Consider the following 21,792-nt stretch of genomic DNA (forward strand, 5'->3'; position numbering starts at 1 on the left):
GCCCTTTCAGTGACCAGGATACTTAGAACATCCATCCAGGCAGTGCTATAGAGAACCTGGGAAATTAAGTTAACAATCAAAAAGCTAGTTTTGGTGAGCTTGGCTTGGAGCAAAGGAAGGAAAGGCTTGAGTCCATCTGGAAAACTTCATATGGAAAAGCCTGGTGAGCTATATTGTTGTAATTCTTGAGGGGTAACTATTTGCCCTCTCTTTGTAGAAAAAATAAAGGAGTGCTGCTGGCTTTGTGGATATATTTTATATCTCACTGCTTTGCTAAATTCATGTATGATGTTTTAATTTTTCTAATTTCCTTGGGTATTGTAGGTATACAGTCATTTCATTTACAAAAATCAATACTTTCTTCCTTTCCTTTAAGTATTCTTTTTTTCCTCTTGAATGTTCAAATAAACATTTTTACAAGCATTTTTTTATTACCATGTTAATGGAATTGGTGATGGGGCCATCTTGGATCTTTTGCCTCTCCTTTAAGTGTAGTTCTGACTTGGTTTTAGGTAGAAAAGAAACAGGCACTTTTAAAAGGTACCAAAACATACTAGACCCTTTTCTAAACATTTTGTGGTTTAATCTTTACAGTAACATTGTGAGTTTGGCTCTTATCCCTATTTTTAATAAAAAGGAAAACTTAGGTCAAATAATTTGCCACTAAGTGGCAAATGAGCTTTAAAAGCACTAGATGTAGAATTTTCTTGAATACCTTTTTGGAATCGTTGATTGCTATGTCATATTAAAGCTGTGAAGGAGTAATAAGATACATAATACTTATAAGATAGGTGTATGAAAGTGCTTTTGTAAGGCACAGTGGAAAAGCTATGTATTATCATTGCCTCTAATTAGTTTATCTGGGATGAGGTATGGGATATGATAGATTAGGTATTTGGTCTGCAGAAGCAACAGGAGGTCCCTGAATGGCTATGGAAGAAGAATGACAGTGCAGTGTACTCCTCTGCGATGTTTGTATTATTAAAAAAAAAGTGGGGGGGACCCGGCCCTGTGGCCGAGTGGTTAAGTTTGCACGCTCTGCTGCAGCGGCCCAGGGTTTCGCAGGTTCGAATTCTGGGCACAGATATGGCAGCACTCATCAGGCCACGTTGAGGCGGCGTCCCACATGGCACAGCTAGAAGGACCTGCACCTAAGATATAACTGTACCAGGGGGATTTGGGGAGATGAAGCAGAGGGGGGAAAAAAAAGTACCATAAAAAATTAAAAAAAAAAAACTCTGACACACTGAGAAAATAAAGATTTGTGCTGTTGCTTTTATTTTATTTTAGAAAAACAAAACATTGTTTTAGTTCAAATGTTTCTTGCAAGAAAAAGCATGTTCTTTAAAAGGGTTTATTACCAGTAAATGGTTCTAGAAGGAAAACTAGGGAAAGAAAAAAACAAAGAAATATGTGTGAGCTAAGTCAATGAAAATAACACAGGCTATGATCATACACCTGAGGGCCATGAGCATGGTAATGAGTATTTGAACAATACTAGAAAGATACTTTGAATTTTAAGATTAATTTTCCAGAAGATAGGAAAAAAACAATGTTACCACCCAAAGGAACATAGTTAGGATAACCAAACACTGGAAAGATTAAGGAAAGCAGACTGTAAGAAACCTTTTCAAAGGCAGTGCAGGTACAGCTAGACTGACCTATTTTGAATCTCAGCTTTTCCACTTCCTGGATAATTGGCCTTGAGCCCAGATAGTGTTTGTTATTTGCATTTATTTTCATAAATAAAACTGGTCCATAATATTTTTTCTAGTGATGTCAGATTTTAAAGTTATGAAAACTATTAATATTCTTTTTAAATGTTTTGGAGTATCTTATTATTTGCTGTTGTTAACTATTGTCCTCTCTCATGGGTTTCTATGGACTCTATTGCCGGTTTTACTATTTTTCATATAATCATCCTTTATCTCTTGCTTATCAAGTTCATTAGACTCAGTAGATGTCTGCTGATCCAACTTTAATTCCAGAGGATATCTTTGAACATCTATTAAACTATTTTTTTTTTAAGATTGACACCTGAGCTAACAACTGTGGCCAATCTTCTTCTTCTTCTTTTTTTTTTCTTCCCAAAGTCCCCTCGTATATAGTTCTATATTTTAGTTGTGGGTCCTTCTAGTTGTGGCGTGTGGGATGCCACCTCAGCGTGACATGATGAGTGGTGCCATATCCACACCCAGGATCCAAACTGGTGAAACCCTGGGCCGCCGAAGTGGAGCATGGCAACTTAACTGCTCGGCCACGGGGCCGGCCCCCTAAAACTCTTTATATATCTGAAAATTTGGTAATGAAATGAAAGAAAGGTAGGTTGTGATAGCTGACAACAAAAAGGAAGAAGAGCGAGCCCATAATCTGAATCAGAAAGGTATTTCTGGGGCTGGTACAGTAATATCAGATAAGAGCAATCAATTGTTAGACAGCTTGCTGACTGACCAAATTTTCCTTGCAATTTAGAACTTGGAAAATATGTGACCATCTGTATCACCACCTTCCATCTTTCTCAAATATATTTTTCATAGTTTTCTGTTTTCTTCTAGCTTCATTATCATTTTGAATAATTGCTTATAATCATTCACTTATGCATAGTTTTCTAAGTCCTATTCAGTATATTGTAAAAACTTTGTGTGTAATATCAATTAATTTATAGGATGATCTCAGTTAAGCCAAATTGCTAGTTCAGTCACTTAGTCATTGTTAATATTTCACCAAATTTGTTTCATGATCACGAATTTCTCCCTTAATCCCACATAATTTTCTTATGATTATGTGCCATTTGTCATTAGAGTAAAAGATTATATGTAATTCATTGCCATGGTGGGGGGGAACCAAAATAAAACCCAATTTACTATGGATTCTTATTCACTTAGTGAATAATTGTTGAACGCATAAATGAAAGCTTCTGCCCTTAAGGGGTTTATAATCTGATTGGAAATGAGATAAACCATAAAGAGCTGGAAAATTTAATGAGACAGGAAAATAATTATGTAATAGTACCAATTAAATAAGATTCATTGCCTACTGTATTTACCAGAGTGCCTGGTATATATTAAGTACTCCAAAGTGCTTATTTTCTTGCCTTCTGACTGAACGTTAATGTACCTGCTATGAAGTGGTAAAACAGTATTTACGTGTTTTTTTCTTTAATAGAAAAGTAATAAGTACTCTTGGGCTTCAGAGAAGGGAGGGATTACTGTGAGCTGAGTAGGCTAAAAGTTGGACATTGGTAGAATTTGAAAATGAAGGGCATTTTAGGGGAGGTAATGGGGAGACGAGATGAACAGAAGCCAAGGCGTGGGCCTGGAGGAGTTCACGCCCCGTCTCAAGACTAACAGATTGTCCACCTCAGTTGTAGCACAGGATGTGTGAGAAGGGATTGTGGAAGACAAAGCTGGAAAGATGAGTTGGGAGCAGATTGTAGATAGCCTTAAAACCAACTGGGAAAAGTTTGGGCTTTATCTACATAGCACTTTAGATTTATAGGTTCATAATTTATACATATAGAATAAATGCTTTAAGTATTAAGAGTGTTGCCCCTTGAAGACTGCTTCTTTAGAGATTATATACCTATCAAAAGATAATTTGGTTGGTTTAAAATATGTTTGGAACTCCTTTTGCAGTTTCCTAACCATAAGGAAAATCATACATTGTAGAAGGCTTGTCATTTGTAAGGGATATCTTCTGAGACCTTTGCAAATCCTTAAATTTTTAAATCCAGAGATCTTTGTGTGGGATCCTTTCTTCCTCCGAATTGTATTTCCTTTGAGAAATACATACTGTTTCTTATATATACTGCTATTCTACAAGTTAATATTCTTTTCAACGTTAATGAAAGTTTTATTTCATTTGATAAATAGGTTTTGCTCAGCTTGAGCACTTGCTGAGTCAGTTTAATGATTTTTTTTTTTGGTATAGAACATTTTGTGGACTTGTTCACATTTGTACGTTACAGGCTGTTACTAAATTTGCCATTCTCTTCTTTTTCTGGTTAAGAGCTGTCACTTTCTTAGTCCTTTTATTTTTCTTCACTTCCAACACCACTACTAGCAGTTTAGGTTTCTTTGGGTTCAAGGGAGACATTTTTCATAAAGAAACTCAGTTTTTTAAAAATAATATTTTTAGTGTTATTGCGTTTGAACTTTGAGATGCAAATGCTTGGTTAGGCTGGGCTCACTCATGCATTTACTCTCTGGATCTGGCCTCCAGCCTTGCCATTGTCTTAACAAAATGTCTTCCGGGTGGCTCTCAAACAGTGATAACAATGAATATTAAATCTATGAACATCAAGTCTATTATACTGCATATCCACAGAAATTCTTTTCTTGATTGATATCTTATTCTCTCACCCCTCTCTGTGTATAAATATATACATACTTTTTCTTTATTTTTTCCACCTTTATTGAGATATACTTGACATATAACATTGTGCAAGTTTTAGAGTATACAGCATATATATTACATATATATAGTTTTTTTAACTTATTTTTTATTTTTTTATTTTTTAAAGATTTTATTTTTTCTTTTTCTCTCCAAAGCTCCGTGGTACATAGTTGTATATTTTTAGTTGTGGGTCCTTCTAGTTGTGGCATGTGGGATGCCGCCTCAGCATGGCTTGATGAGCGGTGCCATATCCACGCCTGGGATTCAAACCGGCAAAACCCTAGGCCACTGAAGTAGAGCACGCGAACTTAACCACTCAGCCATGGGGCTGGCCCACTATATATATAGTTTTAACTGAACTCTTTTTTCCAGCTCTTTGCGCAAACATCAGGAACATTTGTAAAGATTTGATAGGTAGGAGGATGTGCTGTGGGAATTGGCTGGTTGGGGCCAGGGGGAACTTACATGAAGACTCAAGAAACCTATTGACATACACTTGTTTATATGCTGCCGTAAGCTGATAACGTGTTTGTAATTAATTTAGTGCTTTAAATGCGAATATGGGCAGTGGAGGGTTTCTTGTGTAGGACAATCTATACTTGTAATCATACATTTAGGGATGGATGGATTGCTTTGTGAAAGAATACACCACCATCTCTTATAGCATTTCTGACATAATGTGTCATCTAAAAGAAATTCATCTCTTTTGGAAAGGAATGTTAGATAAATAACTAAAAATAATGGCACAGAAAGTTTATTTATGAGAAAAATTTCAGGAAACTCACTCGTTTGTTAAAAGGTAAAGCTAACTATGGAGTTAATACCAGATTAAAATACAGTTTTTGAGTTGAGCATCAGTTCTGTACTTGACTCCAGAGTTAAGTAGGCATCCCACTGTATTTTATGTTTATTTTTATATTCACTGCTTTTGCCTGTAACTGTGTTTCTGGTTGTAGTTCCATATAACATATGCTACTGGTCCACGTATTTTTTTTTTTTTAAGATTTTGTTTTTTTCCTTTTTCTCCCCAAAGCCCCCTGGTACATAGTTGTATATTCTTCGTTGTGGGTCCTTCTAGTTGTGGCATGTGGGACGCTGCCTCAGTGTGGTTTGATGAGCAGTGCCATGTCCGCGCCCAGGATTCGAACCAATGAAACACTGGGCCGCCTGCAGCGGAGCCCGCGAACTTAACCACTCGGCCAAGGGGCCAGCCCCAGTCCACATATGTTTTATTCAGCATACACATATCATCCACTGGACTGTGAGCTCTATTTTATTTGTTTTGTCTCTACTTCAGGCCTAGGGTCAATAACTGTGCTTGGTACAAAGTAGGTGCTCAGTTAATATTGTTAAATGAATAGATGTGAATGTTTGACATTTACAACTCAAATCCTCATTTATAAGGAGGCCTCACTGTCTCCTCTTAGCTTTTTTATATACATATGTGTTCTGGTCTTGTACCCTCACTAAACTGGAAGTGCATTGTGAGAAGGAACTTGGTTTTATTGTCTTTCATATATTCTCCTTTACAGCAGTTTGGACTGTGAGGGGTAGTAGGTATTCCCAAAAGACATGATTGAACTGAATGAAAAGCAGTCGATTTTATTTTCTTCTCAGGAGATTGCTAAAAATACAGTCATAAATAAGGAATTTGGAAGAGATTCAAAAAAAACTAGTGTATACTTGTCTGTCAGCTTGAGGGCCTATATAAGACTTCGTACTTCTGTGGAGTAAAGAGCTGGGGTTCTGGGACAGCTCTGTTCCTTGCTCGTTAGCAGCCTATTTGCTTTATTTTTGGCCTTCTAACTGTGTCACAGATGGTGTAGGTCAGTGATTCTCCAAGTGTTGTCCCAGAATAGTAGCATTAACATCACCTGGGTACTTGTTAGAAATGCAAATTCTCAGGCCCAGTGCCAGACCTATTGACTCAGAAACTGAGGATGGAGCTGGCCCAAGCAATCTGTTTCAACAAGTCCCCTAGGTGATTCTGATGCTAAAGTTTGATGTCACCAAGTGGTGATGCTGTCTTTAGGAGAGAGGGCTAGCTAGAGGCAATGATTGTGTGCCAGAGAAAACCAACTGGCAGCCTAGATTTAAGGGGATAATGTAATCTAAAGCTTTTTAGAGAGAATAGGTGTAGTTTATAAAAGAAGGCAGTAAGCATAAAGCAGATTATTGAAACTTGGTTGTATGATATTCCTTAGCTTAAGTAAACCGTATTATTAACTTTTACTTTTCACGTATTTCTTTTATTTGTGAGTTTGTTTGAAATTGAAATTGAAAGTGAGAACCTTATATTAGTCAAGTTTTTTTGAACTTTAGATTTTTGTAAAACTGAGTGCTCTTTTCCTCCTATAGCAGATGATCAAGAAACAACTGAAAAGTATCCAACCCAAACTAGTATTTTCTGTATTTTTGTTTTTGAATATACTTTTCAATGATTTCAGTTTTGTATTTTAACCCTGTTTAATTTTAGAGTACAAGATAGTTTAAATGGTTTCAATACGTTAAATGGTACGCTTAAAAGTTTGTTAGATATTCCTGTGTGTGCAGATAAACCTGCTTAGGTATAGCAGATTTATATTCCTTATATAGATATCCTTTTGACAAGTTAGAATTGAAAATAATACAAAATAAATTTCCCGTTTACCATGTAGATCATAAAATATACAGTTACAGTTGTTTTTATCTTTTTTATTTCCAATGGTTAGGAACTGGAAGGCCTGATTTTAGATACATAATGTAAAAAACTTATAAAGCATCATGGAAATTTTAACATTCATTTTCCTTGAAGGTAATTCCAAAGTTTTCCTTTCAAAATTTACTTGTACAGATAAATGAAAGTATGATGACTTATGATTTTTAAAAATATATAATTTGTGACACTTGAAAGCTATTTTCATACCATATCTGCTTGATCAGATTGAATTTCTTTAGTTTTTCCAATTTTTTCCTAAGATTTCAATTGCATGTCTTAATCTCACTTTTGTTCCTAGAATTTTGGAAAGTTTAGGAGAGTACACTCTGAGAACTTTGAGGTGACATTAGTGCAGACAGAGTTAAAAAGTAGTCAAATAGTAACTTAATGGTACATGGAAAAGTATGCATTTAAAGGAAGGTTTAACTCGTTTCTCTCCCTCCCAACCACCCAGTTACTTTGTCTGGAGACATTTACACTAATTACATGCTTGTAAATCATTCCAGACATGTTACCTACACATAGAAGCATAATGATATATTTACCTTTTTTTTTTTTTTTTTTAAGAAAACCAGTGGTTGCAAACTACATGTATTGTTCTGTGTCTTGCTTTTTTTCATTTAATCTATCTTGGATATCATTCAATATGAATATATTTAGAACTGGCTTCTTTTTAGTATCCCTTCATATAAATGTATCCCACTTTCCTTCTCCTCTTTCTTTTCTCCTTTCTTCTGTCCCTTCTGTCTCTCCTTGTCCCCCTCCTTTTTAATTAAATAACCCAATTCAGACAACAGTATCCTGCCATATTAGGAGAATCTTTACCTGGCATTTAATCTTTATTTTGAAAAGGTAAGGATTTATATACCAGTTGCTACGTTTTAGATTCAGGTTGTTTTTACAAAACAAATTAGATTCCTTCTGTAAGAACGTATGTTCTAAGACCTTTTGTTTCTAACTAAGTAAAGTTTTCCAGAGGGGAAAAAAATTGAGATTGATTCTTTCTTCCTCTGTTCTTATAAGTCTTAGTTCAGGACCTAATTTTCTTCCAATTATGTTCATAATTTATTTAACCAGTTCCCTGTAGATGGACATTTGGATTGTCCATACATTCTTATCTGTATTTTTTCAGTATATCATTTCACACATCTGTAAATACATTTGAAGGATAAGAATCTAGAATTAGAATTGCTGGGTAAAGGGTGTATGTATTTACAAAGTTGATAGATATTGTCCCGTAGTGATGAAAATGATTTATACTACCAAAGCTAGCATACAAATGCCTTTTTCCCAACATATTATATTTTAAATTATTGACCTTTATTATTTATTAGTCTGGCGGAAAAGGGGAAATCTGATTATAATTTTAATTGGCATTTCTCTCTCCTGTGAGATTGAGCATCTTTTTAATATATTTGAGTCTTTTGTATTTCCTCTCTATCAACGTGTCCTTTGAATGTTTTTCTATTGAGTTCTTGTTTTTTTTCTTGTTAATTTGTAAGTCCTCTTAATATACTGAGAAAAGCAAACTCTCGTGATTTGTGATATGACTGCTTGTCCTGTTTTTGTTTTGACATATGTCAAAAAAGAAATGTCCTATTTCTCATAGTTTTTCAGTAACTTTTTTATTGCTGTATGTAAACATTTTGCTTTTTGAGGTGAAATTTATTAGTCTTTTATGGCTTTGGGTTTTGTCATATTCTCAGAAAGGCATGCCAAACTCTGAGATTATTAAAACGAAATCAAATCCTACCTTTTCTTCTAATATTTTTGTGCTTCCTTTAAAATTTTTTTATCCATTTGGCATTTGTTTTGATGTGAGAAATATTTTCCAGATGGCTGCCCATCAACATTTATTGAATAATCTACATTTTCCCCAATGATGTGCAGTGTCACCTTTAGCTTATACTAAATTCCTCTGTGGATTTGGGTTTGTTTTTGAATTGTATCTACCATAGCTCCGTCTGTTCATGCATCAGTACCACTTTTTAAATGACTATGGAATGATAATGTTTGAAAATTTTTTAGGACTTTTAAATAATTTGTTCTTGCTTATTTTTCCATGTGTACTTTAGAATCATGCATCATGTGTTTAAAAAACACCATGTTGGTAATTTAGTTGGGCTTGCATAATTTTAAAGATTAATTTAGGGAGAAATAAAATCATTGTAATGTGGAGTCTTTTTTTTTTTTTTTTTAGATTTTTTAAAATTTTTCCTTTTTCTCCCCAAAGCACCCTGGTACACAGTTGTGTATTTTTAGTTGTGGGTCCTTCTAGTTGTGGCATGTGGGATGCTGCCTCAGCATGACTTGCTGAGCGGTGCCACATCCACGTCAAGGATCCAAACCGGTGAAACCCTGGGCCACCAAAGCGGAGTGCGGGAACTTAACCACTCAGCCACAGGGCCAGCCCCTGGAGTCTTCTTTTTTAAGAACATGGTTTTACTTCTCATTTGTTCAAGTCATTTTTTTTTTGTGCTCCTTAGTAGCATTTAAAATCTTCTTTGCATAGGTCTTATTTTTCTCTTGTAAAGTTTTTTCTAATTGTATTTTCATTTTGTTATTATTATATATGGAATTGTTTTCTTTCATTATATTATCTGATTGTTTTTATAGAAGCCCATGGTTTTCAGTTTAGTTGTTTTTTTTTTTTAAGATTGGCACCTGAGCTAACTATTGTTGCCAATCTTTTTTTTTTTTTTTCTGCTTTATCTCCCCAGTCCCTCCAGTACATAGTTATATATCTTAGTTGCAGGTCCTTCTAGTTGTGGCATGTGGGACGCTGCGTCAATGTGGCCTGACGAGTGGTGCCATGTCCACGCCCAGGATCCGAACCGGCAAAACCCTGGACCGCCGCAACAGAGCGTGCAAACTTAACCACTCAGCGACGGGGCCAGTCCCCCAATTTACTATTTTAATATGCAGCTACTTTACTAAAATTCCTCTATTGTTTGTAATAGTTTATAGTCTATTTTCTTGGATTTTCCAGGTATCCACTCATATCATTTGCAGATAATAATAATTTTATTTCTTCTTTCCTAGTTTTAAAGTTATTTCTTTCTTGACTATTGACATTGGCCACCATCTCCAGAACAGTGTTAAATATTTGTGCTGAAAAATGGGCATCCTTGTTTTGTTCCTGATTGTCAGTGTTTCCAGAGTTTCTCCTTTACACATAATGCTGGCTTTGAATTGAATTGTTTGTATCTTATATTAAGGAAGTTGGTATAGTGTTTGTTTCAAAATAAAAAAATATTTTAAAAAAATCTTATATTGGCAGAAAAGCTGCAAGGGCAGTACAGAGAAGTTTTTTCCTGAACCATTTGAGGGCAAGTTGCCAGCCAACCTGATGGCCCATTGCCTCCCACCAAATACTTGAATGTTTATTTCCTATAAACAAGTACTATCCTATATAACTACATATAGCCATCAAAATCAGCAAATTAACACTGATGTTTTACTAACATCTAATCCCCATTCATGTTTCACCAATTGTCCCAGTAATGTCCTTTTATAGCCAAATCCAGTCCAGAATCATGCATTACATTTGGTTTTCATGTCTTTTTACTCTCCTTCAAGAGACTAAAGACTGAAACAGTCTTTCCTTGACTTTTATGAACTGACACTTTTGGAGATTATAAGAAAGTTAATGTACATGTTCCTCAACTTGAATTTGCCTGATGTTTCCTTATCATGGATTTCAGGCTATGCATCTTTGGCAGAAATGTCACAGAGGTATTCTGTGATCACCAAGGAATATCACAGATATTTCTATTACTCCTTTCTGTTTGCCTTTCCCAGGCACCTCCATCTTCTTTGTAATCTTTCTGTTTTATCGGTTCTGGTTCTTTTATTTTTATTAAATATTTAACTAATCCAATTGTGAATTGATAGGAGGATGGGGAAGCAGGTGTACTGGGAACATAATGAGTAGTTGGTGGGTTGGTGAATCAGTAACAGTAAAGACTTTGGAGTATTATAGTCTGAAGGTGCAGAATCATTCAGGATCAATGATGGTGGCAGAAATAAAAAACTAGCCAAAGGGTATAGAGAGGAACCAATTGATAATTGATGATATTATTACTTTGGTTTATATGATTATACTGATTAGATTGTTATTTTTAGTAAAGCCTTTCTGAAGAGTGTATAGAATTCTATGCCAAAGCATTATTTGGCCTAATAAGTTGGGTCGTCATATCCTTTGCACAAGACTTTCATTTTTGTCGTCTTTAAATGCATGTATTATTATTCTGCTTATATAAAATAACGATCTCATTACAGAATATATAATTTCAAAAGATTTTATGATCAAGTGTAGATATCATAGATACTTGATGTCTTTTCCTCTGTGAATACAATTGAATTGTTTTTATGTTGTGTTTAATTGTTTCAATAAGATAAAAATTATCTTTCTTTTAATTGCAACCTAAGTCTTAAGAGTTCATTGAAATGAAAACAAAAAACATAACAGTACCTACATCTTGAAAGTCTTAAGAAACTCGGTGAGTTGGATGTTCATCATTGTACTAAAAAAATAGAAATGAGCATCATTCAAACTAAGTGGAAATAAGTTTAAGGGCTCACTCACTAAACCTTAGTTGGACAATCCACAGTTTCTTAGGGATATGATAAGGTCATTAAATGTAAATTCTTGCTTACCTAAGTGGAAAGCACTGTGGAAATATAAATAATGCTGTTATCTAGGTTAGTATAGTAGAAATCGGAGGGGAAAGCGTGTGAGAATAGTGAAAATCGGTATCGTTGCGGGCCCTTGAATAGACCTCCTGCCCTATTCTTAGTGGTGTTATGAGTTACTTTTACCAAATTAGTGTTTGCAACATAGTTTGAATTCTTGGACGATAATGTCTTTCTAATTATTCTAGAGAGCTGTTTTTTCCTAGCCCCTCTGTTTACTAAAGACAAGAATATTACCATTTGTTTCATTAAAAAGTAGGGGTCGTGTTCTTTGTAATTCTTTGGAGAGGGCAGGAAACTAAGAAGGGCCATTGTCTCTGACTTTCCTTTTTCTAGCTTTTGCTTTCTTTTGTTCTGCGTGTCAATCTCCTAATATGGGATGGGGTGAAAGGTGGGAATTCTGAAAAGGCAGCTATTTATTGTTTGTAGAGGAGGTCCAGGTTAAAGTCTTTCAAGACGAGGAATCCATCATAAAAATAAATAAATGGTGAAGCTCTGAGTACTCTTCTTTTGCGTGGGTATTGTAAGAACTCTTGATTTCACTTCCCTCCCTTCCCCATCTTTGCTTTGTGAAAGAAAAACCCTCTCAATGCCTTCAAAGGCAATCACTTGAGCAAACTTTACTGTACTCTTTGCATATGTCTGCATTTATATTGGTTGTTTTATTTTTTGAGGAAGATTAGCCCTGAGCTAACATCTGCCACCAATCCTCCTCTTTTCGCTGAGGAAGGCTGGCCCTGAGCTAACATCCGTGCCCATCTTCCTCCACTTTACATGTGGGACGCCTACCACAGAATGGCTTGTCAAGCAGCGCCTTGTCCACACCCGGGATCCGAAGCTGTGAACCCCAGGCCACCGAAGCGGAACATGTGCGCTTAACCACTGTGCCACCGGGCCAGTCCCTCTATTGGTTGTTTTAGACTGTAGACTGTTAGAGGACATGGACTGCGCAGTTTAACATCCCTAGTCTGAAATGCATGTGGATGTCCTTTAAAAAAAAAAAAAATTGTGAAGCTTTCTTTTTCCCTTGCAGTCAGTGCCTTTCTGTATACTTACATACTTTGTGACAGATATGTGAAGGAAATATTTTTACATCTAATTGTTCTATCTTCCAAAGATTCTTTCTTAAACTAAGTTTAAAAAAATTTATTTGGTCTAAACTGATTTTCGTCTTTCTTTTGCCTTGTCAGGCCCAGATTGCCTTCCTTCAGGGGGAAAGGAAAGGTCAAGAAAATTTGAAGAAGGATCTTGTGAGGAGGATCAAAATGCTGGAGTATGCTCTTAAACAGGAAAGGTAATTTCAGTAAAATAGGTGATAGTGTTCTCTTGAATGTTGGAATAATTTTTCTGTCATTCCTAAAACAAATCCAAATTTAATGCTGTATACTTTTGAATTTAGGAAATATCTGTAATAAACATTTACAAATCGTTGTCATGTGTTAATTATATTATGAATGTTTAATAATGATTAGTAAAGTGATTTATGTGATTTAAAAAAATTTAGCAACGTTTGTTTCCCGTGCCTTGTCCTTGCATAAGAAACTTCTGTGCTCCCTGAACTATCAATATCCATTTGTTTATGGAATTGAAATAGTTTTTGGGTTGTAAAAGAAATTTCTCTAATGCTCACTGCCTCTTTTATCATCTAGTGTCAATCAATTCGATGTATTTTCTTTGGGGAAAAACTGCTGTGGCAGGCTATGTTGCAAATCTTTTTGTAGACTGTTTTGGTATTTTGTTACTTTGCTATCAGCTATTCATACCTCTCTAGAAGTAAATCTTACCTTTCTATTTTGCTTCTGTCTAAGATACTCAAGTAACTACACTTGAGTCACAAGTAAAGGACAATAGTTCAGAGCTGAGAGTTTTGGAAGTTTTCATATGAATTAGGTTTATTTACTTTAACAGATGGTCTTCAGATTTTTTTTGTCAGGAATGTGAGGCAGTTCTTTGTTTTATGTAATTGAGTAGTTGATAGGTGATACTAAAATTCTCTGTTTTGCTTCCTTTTTGATCGCATGCTTTTCTCATCTTTTTGAAGTTGATGAATGGGCTGTTTGCAAGACTACTGTAAAATAATATTTAGCAGACGATATTCATGAATATCAGGAAATAGATAAAACTTTATTAAGACTTGTATTCACTTTCATGTGGGATCTTTAAATGACACAAGGGATTGAAAACAAGTTGACCTCTCAGTGAAAAATAGGTGGTTCTTTTCATTCCTTGAGAGATTGATTGAAAGCTGTATTGGGGAGATGGGAGAAAAATCACTTTTAAAGTATGTGACTTGGGAATTACATGAGACTTCGAGCAATCTGTGTTATAGGCATAATCAAACAGAGAGAGTAATAACATTAATAATGGCAACTATGTATTAACTGCTGTGTACTTGGCCCTGAGGCTTAAAAACTAAATAACTTGGGGTAGAGTTGCAGAGTTATAGTAGAGCTGTGGTTCACATCCCTTGGGTCTGTCTGATTCTGAAGCCTGTACTCTTTACCAGTACATCTTATTATCTTGTAAGACAGAAGAATTAAAATATACAAATACTAAAGTAACCAAGGATATTGCGTGTGTGTGTGCGTGTATGTATGTGTGTATCCCTTCTCATTTAACATATTTGTTCTATCCATCCAACTTAAGCACTCTGCTGGAGCTAAGTATAAACATAGGTCCTTGTCCTTGAGGGCTTAGAGTAGCAGGAAACAGACTTGTAAACCACAGAAGTGCAGTGCGGTATGATAGGTGCTATGAGAAGTCTTTACAGGGAGCAGTGGGATCACAAAGAAGGGAGTGGTTATTTGGATCTGGAAGGTGGAAGTAGAAAGGAGGGTGTAATTAGAGGAGATGAGACTTGAACAGCATTGTAAAAATAAGGTGTTTGCCAGATAGGCAGGGTTCAGAAAATAGACAGGATATGTTTGACATGGAACAAAGCAGTTTGATGTGTTCAGAAATTTGTAATCACTGTGTATGGAGGGTAGGACGTTAGTTTTGATTTGATAAGTGATAATGGTAGAGGTGGGCAAGAGCCAGATCATGGAGAGCCTAACTAAGGAGTTCAAACTTGTCTTACATATAATAGAGAATATTGAAAGTTTAAAAAAATTTTTTATTCTAAAATAATCTCAGACTAACCAAAGTTGCAAAACTATATACCCTTTACCCAGATTCACCAGTTGATGTTTTGCTGTATTTACTTTTATCATACTTGTTCTCTATAGCATATTGTTTTCTTCCTGAATCATTTGCCGCTTAGTTGCAGACATTATACCCCTTCACTCCTAAATACCTCAGTGTTTATCTTCTAAGAGCAAGGACATTCCCTTATATAATTAGAGCTCATTATCGAGTTAAAGAAATTTAATGTTGATACAGTTCTATTGTCTAATATAGCCCAATGATGATCTCTATAGCAGTTTTTTCCCAGCAAATCTCCCAATTATGATCTTTATAGTATTTTTTTTCCTGGTCCACTATCTAGTCTAGGAATACATATTGCATTTAATTGTCACACAGTTGAAAGGTTTTATGCATGGAGTAGTGTGAAATAGATTTTAGAAAGACCACACTGACTTCAATATGGGGGATGGCTTGAAAAGATCTGTTAATAGAGGCATCAGCTGTGAAACATTTTAAATAGAAAGAATTTATAAAATTTGGATATGATTGGGTATAGGGGATGAAAAAGAAAGATAACTCAAGAACGATTCCCAGGTTTCTGACTTGAGTAAGAGTTTTGGAAGTTAGTAATGAATTAAAGAAGAGTTGAAAAGCAGGTATATGGGACTCATGACTAGAGATGTATGCCTGGGAATCATGAATATTGTGTTTAAAGTTATAGGAGTAATTGAAACAAGCAGAACAAGTATTGTGGGAAGAGGAGAGAGACTAGCAGGAGCCATAGGAAATGGAGATGTTTGAAGAAAAGGCAGAGGAAGAAGAGCCAACAAAGGAATATTGGAGAAGGAAGGAGGGAGCAGTGTATTGGAAACAAGCTAAAGAAGGTGGGAGTTTGACTATTGCAGATGCCAAACAGACTCCGAGTAAGTTGTATACTGAAAATAGTCACTTGGATTTGCCGGTTGGGAGCTTGCTGGTATTCTTGCCAGACAGCTTCAGTGAGGTAGCAGGAACATAAACCAGATGACAGGGGATTGAAGAGTGAGAAGGATAGATAAAGTGGAGACAGATATAGTCACTTATTTTTTCAAGTAGTTTGACTTTGGAGAACAGAAGAGATAAAGAATTGGCTGGGTCTAGGGAAGATTTCTTTTTTGCTAATAAGATTCTCCTGGAAAACAGTCCCTGATTTTGTATGTTTTGAAGTTCATGAAATGATTTAAGATTATTCCTGATGTAATGGCACTATTGAAGTGTAATAAATTAAGGAATAAAAAAGCATTTCTTTGTGGATTAGAACTCTTAAACATATCACTCTGGAATTATTTTTCTAATGCCTTAATGCCAGGAATTTTAAAAAAATTTCAGAGCTCTGGAATATTTCAATTCTTTTGATTCTAAAATTCTTTCTTTTTTTTTTTTTAAAATGGCCCTGAGCTAACGTCTGTTGCCAAACTTTTTTTCTTCTTCTTCTTCTCCCCAGTGCTCCCTGGTGCGTAATTGTACGTTCTAGTTGTAGATCCTCTAGTTCTGCTGTGCGTGGCTTGATGAGCGGTGCTAGGTCTGTGCCCAGGATCCGAACTGGTGAAACCCTGGCTGCTGAAGCAGAGCATGTGAACTTAACCACTCAGCCACAGGGCCAGCCCCTGAAGTTATTTTTCTAATGCCTTAAGCCAATTTAAGAAAATTTTTTGTTGAGGAAAATTTGAAACATAAACTTAGAGAGACTAATATCTTTTATATACATCTCCAAGACTTCGTCAGTCTTGCTTCATCTTGACCTATTTTAGAGCAGATTCCAGATGTCTTGTCATTTAACTTGTAAACACCTACGTAAGGATCATGATTTTGAATTGCTGTTACAGATTTTCTAGGTAGTCCCACGTAAGAAGATCCAAAATTAAGTAAAACTGAATCTTTAACATTACAGAAGGATTAATCACCTAGCAATGGATTTATCAAAGCATTCCTTAAAGTGTGATAAAATTTACAAAATGAGCAAATTTACATGTAATTTTTCAAGAATGCACAATGTGTAATCTAAGATTTATTCAGGAGCTTCTATACTCAAGAACCTGAAATACTATATAAAATACAATTCTGAAACATTTATTTTTCCCCATTTCTCTTTTATCTGTACCACTGTAAAACTCCAGCTGTCCTCCTGCCTCTAGTATCTCCATGTTCTAATTCGTCCTGCGCCTCCATAGTAGTCCATAGTATTCATTTTCTAAACCACAGGTGTTATGTCCCTGCTTGAAAATATCTAGCTAATTTCAAAGTTCTTCTTATTAAAACCTTTTACATCCAAGAACTTTTCTAGCCTACACACACACACTTAGCTGTTTTTTGACCCACTGTGTATTTTTTTCCCACCTTTAAGATGTTCCTTTTGAGAGAAATACCCTCTTCATCATTCCATGTGTCTGATTGGAAAACTCCTGGTTTTTTGAGGTTTAGCTAAAATCTATTGCTACCTTCTTTTTGCTAGCCCTGTTTGACACCACATTTGACGGAATTAGATAATTCCTTATCTGAATTCCTATAACATTTGATATAACTCATAGCTCTCATCACGGTATGCTGTAGTTATTTACATTTCTCTCTCTCAGGCATCTCCTTGCCTCCACCCTTAACTGACTACAAGCTGCAGGTTATTCTCAGCAGCTGGTGTAGTATTTGGCATGTCATAAGAATTCAATAACAGTTCATTGGATTTAATCATATTTTTAGCATCACCATTTAAAATGTGATTGGTATGCTATGTTATATTCCTAGTGCATTATATATAATAATAGAGTTTGAAACAAGGCTATAATGAGACTTCTTTAATGTATTATAATATTTATATCATTTTTATGCTGTTTTATCCAGTAAAGGCCAACTGGGAGGCCTAGCTATATATTAAACATAGAGTTCTTAGACATGAGATCTTTTATTTAATTTGCAGTCAGATTTAGACAGAAAAAGATTAGGGAATAAGAGGATTGGTAACACAGTGAGATGAAGTGTTAAAACAATGGGAAACAATATGAGTGAGAAGGTATTTTAGCATATTGACTTCGAAAGCAATGTTACCAAGTTGAGAAAGGTTCTGTGAGTAAATTATTTTTCAGTGAATTTGACAATTCAGTAGGGAGCCTGTAGTTTAAAGGAACACAGCTTGTGGTAAACACAGCAATTCTTCATTTGTTTTGTCTTTGTCTAATTTTTAATGAAATGTTAGTTCATAGAGTGCTGTTATTTTTGTTACATATATTATATAGAATATTTTCTATTCCCTTTTTTGTAAGCTCTGTTGCAGTTTTTCCTAAGACCACTAGAATGCACTGTAGTGCAGTATTTTGTTTGAAAATGTTTTTCTTTGTATATACATATATAATAAATATATATACAACAAAAACATATAAATTAATTTCATAAAATTTTATTGCTACTTTTATTCTGTCCTCAGGCTAGTTACTTTGAATTGTTGTTTTGACTTCTAAGAGGTATTGTTACTTTATCTCATGGTAGATGAAGTATGTTTCTGAAAAATATGAAGATTGACAATTACATTAAGAACCTTGTTTGCTTTCTGGTAACTCTAAGTCAAGTTAATGGCTATAAATCTTACCTTCTAATAATCAACATTATTATAAATACATTGAAATAGACCAGGAAACGTTTAGTTTGGTGATGAAATCTTTGTGATTAAGAGAAGCATTGGGAGTAGAGAAAAAGATGTTCTAGATAATTTGGAACAAAAATATGTACTAAAAGTTTTTTTTAAAAAATAGAAATATACCCATATGGTTAATTAACCAAATAACACAAAATTATCTCCCTTGTGAATCAGTTCACTGATTTCCCTTCCCAAAGGAAATCTTATTAACTGATGTCGTATGTATCATGTATGCTTCCAGAAATATTCTATGCATATGAAATATATATAACACATGTGTGTGTGTGTATATATATATATATATATATAAACACATATGTACATTGTATTTTGTACCTTGTTTTTTTACTTAAGCTTAGCGACCAATCCATATTAGTACATAAATATTCTTGTTTCTTTTTAGTGGGTATGTATTATTACAAAACATTTCATATAGGTGCAAAACATATAAAGACTAATACAAAGAATACTCGTGTACCTACCACCTGCCTTAAGGAATAGAATATCAGCTATCTATAATTTTCATAGTTTTCTTAAGATTCCCCTCTATATAAAATGTTAATTTTTCTGTTGCATCTGCATAATTAATGCCAAATAATGTGAAGAATTCCAGTACTTTATGCATTTGAGCAAATAATTTTCATTTCGTTTATAGTTTTCTTGAAATATAAAAACTTTATTGTAAGTGCTCAGTTTTTTATAAAGAAAAAATAACTTTCAAATTTGGCTGCGTTACTCTTTCATTCCTTTTTTATTACTTTATTACTTTGGTTTTTAAAATTATTATTATTGTTGTTATTATCCCTTATTACATCAAATATTTGTTATAAATGGCCTCAATATTTCAGGGAAGCAAACAAGTCAAAATTAAGTAAGTATCGCCATTTTTAGTTAACCTTTCAAATTTTTACCTTATCTGGATTATTTTTCTGGTCTCAGATGGTTAAATCTGAGATGGTTAAATCAGTTTAACCAGAAATAATAACATTCATGTAGCTTTTAAAAGAAGATAGACAAGAATTTCTGTTCACACTTCTTCCTGAGTTCTTCCTGAAAAGGCAAAGGATACTTTGACTGTTAAAAAAATTATTCATTCCTACTAGAATGTCTTTGGATGATTTGGGCTGGTTCCCCCTTCCTCCCTTGGATTGTTCACTGTAATGCATACTTGGCAAATTGTAAAGCTTGACAAAGCACAGAGTATTATAGATGACTTTTCTGTATAAAAACTCAATTTTGAGAAAGGTTAGTCTTTTACAAGTTTATTTCACAATCCAAACTTATCTACTGGGGCTGGCCCGGTGGCGCAGCGGTTAAGTTCGCATGTTCTGCTTCTTGGCGGCCCGGGGTTCGCCGGTTTGTGATCCCGGGTGCGGACATGGCACCGCTTGGCAAAAGCCATGTTGTGGTAGGTGTCCCACATATAAAGTGGAGGAAGATAGGCATGGATGTTAGCTCAGGGCCGGTCTTGCTCAGCAAAAAGAAGAGGATTGGCAGTAGTTAGCTCAGGGCTAATCTTCCTAAAAACAAACAACCAAAACCAAAACAAACAAACAAACAAACTTATCTACTGCTTTTGATAGTAGAATTGTACTCTGATAATCATCAAGAAGATTTGAATACTACATGAACTAGAATGTTTTATGGTTCATTTGTAATTACAGAAAGATTTATGATTCCCAGTGTTACTTCTTTATTTGTTATAATGGCACTTGGTGGTATAACAACAACAAAATAATGGCAAGCGCTTTTTGTATTACACTGTGGAAGGCTATGAGCCTTTGAAAGTTAGCCAGGACTACTGCATACTGATGACTACTCCTATTACATATCTTAAAGTTCATTTAAATATGTTTTAAGACTGTTTGTATTTTCTCATTTCTTTGTTAGAGCCAAATACCACAAGTTGAAATATGGGACAGAATTGAATCAGGGAGATATGAAGCCTCCAAGCTATGATTCTGGTAAGCTAATTTTAAAGGAAGTTTAAGTGAATGAAAAGTTAATACTAGTAGGTTGTAGCAACACTATTTATAACTATTAATTTCTAATTATTGGCATATTAATTGTTTTTCTGAGCTACTTGTCTTTTGGCACTAGCCGTTTAGTGTCATTTAGATCATTTTCCACCACCTTCCTTCCTTTTCCCTCTTCCCCGTTTAGTTCCCCATTTTCTGCTTATGTTCTCCACTTACTGGAAGGATCAGAATTCATGGGGTAACGTGCACCAACATAGCCGTGTCTTGCTGGGTCTCCCCAGTATTAATGGGAACTTTGAGATGTGCAGTACAAAGTACATCCTGCCCTTGAAATCCTGAGAGAGAGAATAGGAACTTGGAGGTGAGAGATTTCTTCTTCAAGTACAGGGGTCTTCCTCATCCCTTGACCCTAACCCCTCAGCTTCAGGTGTAAAATTATTTTGGATTTTCCTATTCACAGGAGGTTCTGTAACCAGAATATCTTTTAACAGCTGAAACATTTATTATCTTTTCGTGTTATTTCTCCTTTTTCCTTCTCCTGCCTTCCTCTTCACCCCACCAAACAATGCAAAAATAGTGCTTGTAAAGATATTAAGGAATGCAGATACAACTGACTTATTAGGAGGTGTAAGGGGACAGTAAGAAAAGTTGTTCAAAAGTTATTGCCGTGTTTCAGATGACTGTGTTTTTGACATAATTTCAGATTAAATTCCTGGATCAAATATCTGAAAATAACAACTGTTGTTTATGTCACTTACTGAAATACCTGTCTGTACTGAGGCTCTATGTATATTAACTTTAACTCATAAAATCGTTCATTCAATAAAGATAATATTATTCTCATTTTATCTGTATGAAATTTAAACTCAAAGAAGTGAAAAAGCTTGCCCAAGGTCACACAACTGTTAAGTGATGGGAATACGAGTCTGAACTCAAGTCTGTCTGACTCCAAAATTCATATTTTTCCCATTTTACCACACTGCTTCTATATTTGACAATGTATGAAAGAACTTTACAAAGTAAATTCTGAATGTGCTACCATTTTTATAGTTCAGTTCAGTATAATAATTTTATTAACACATTTCCACAGCTGAATATTGAATCCTTGAGACTTCGAGCAATAACAGTTGATCACTGGAATATTCTTTTTCCTTTTTGTTTTGTATTATTTTTTATTTTGGTGTCTCTTCTTTTGACTTGAGAGGTACTTAAATTAAAAAAATTGTTTTTTTTTT

At 34.9% G+C, this 21,792-nt stretch overlaps 1 protein-coding gene across 4 annotated transcripts in view; it reads left to right on the forward strand.

Moving 5' to 3' along the window:
- The window catches only part of STRN (striatin), a 96,743-nt gene that overhangs the window by 23,705 nt on the left and 51,246 nt on the right, over positions 1–21,792 (forward strand). For 3 of the 4 annotated variants that reach the window (XM_044772234.2, XM_044772235.2, XM_070512246.1), the window contains exons 2-3: positions 12,979–13,082; positions 20,469–20,542. In XM_044772234.2, coding sequence (XP_044628169.1) covers positions 12,979–13,082; positions 20,469–20,542 — 178 coding nt within the window. The remainder of the gene's footprint in view (positions 1–12,978; positions 13,083–20,468; positions 20,543–21,792) is intronic. The other variant, XM_070512247.1, reaches the window with a different exon arrangement.

This window comes from Equus asinus, chromosome 6 (genome assembly GCF_041296235.1).
Source record: "Equus asinus isolate D_3611 breed Donkey chromosome 6, EquAss-T2T_v2, whole genome shotgun sequence".
In the NCBI taxonomy this organism is placed as follows: Eukaryota; Metazoa; Chordata; class Mammalia; order Perissodactyla; family Equidae; genus Equus; species Equus asinus.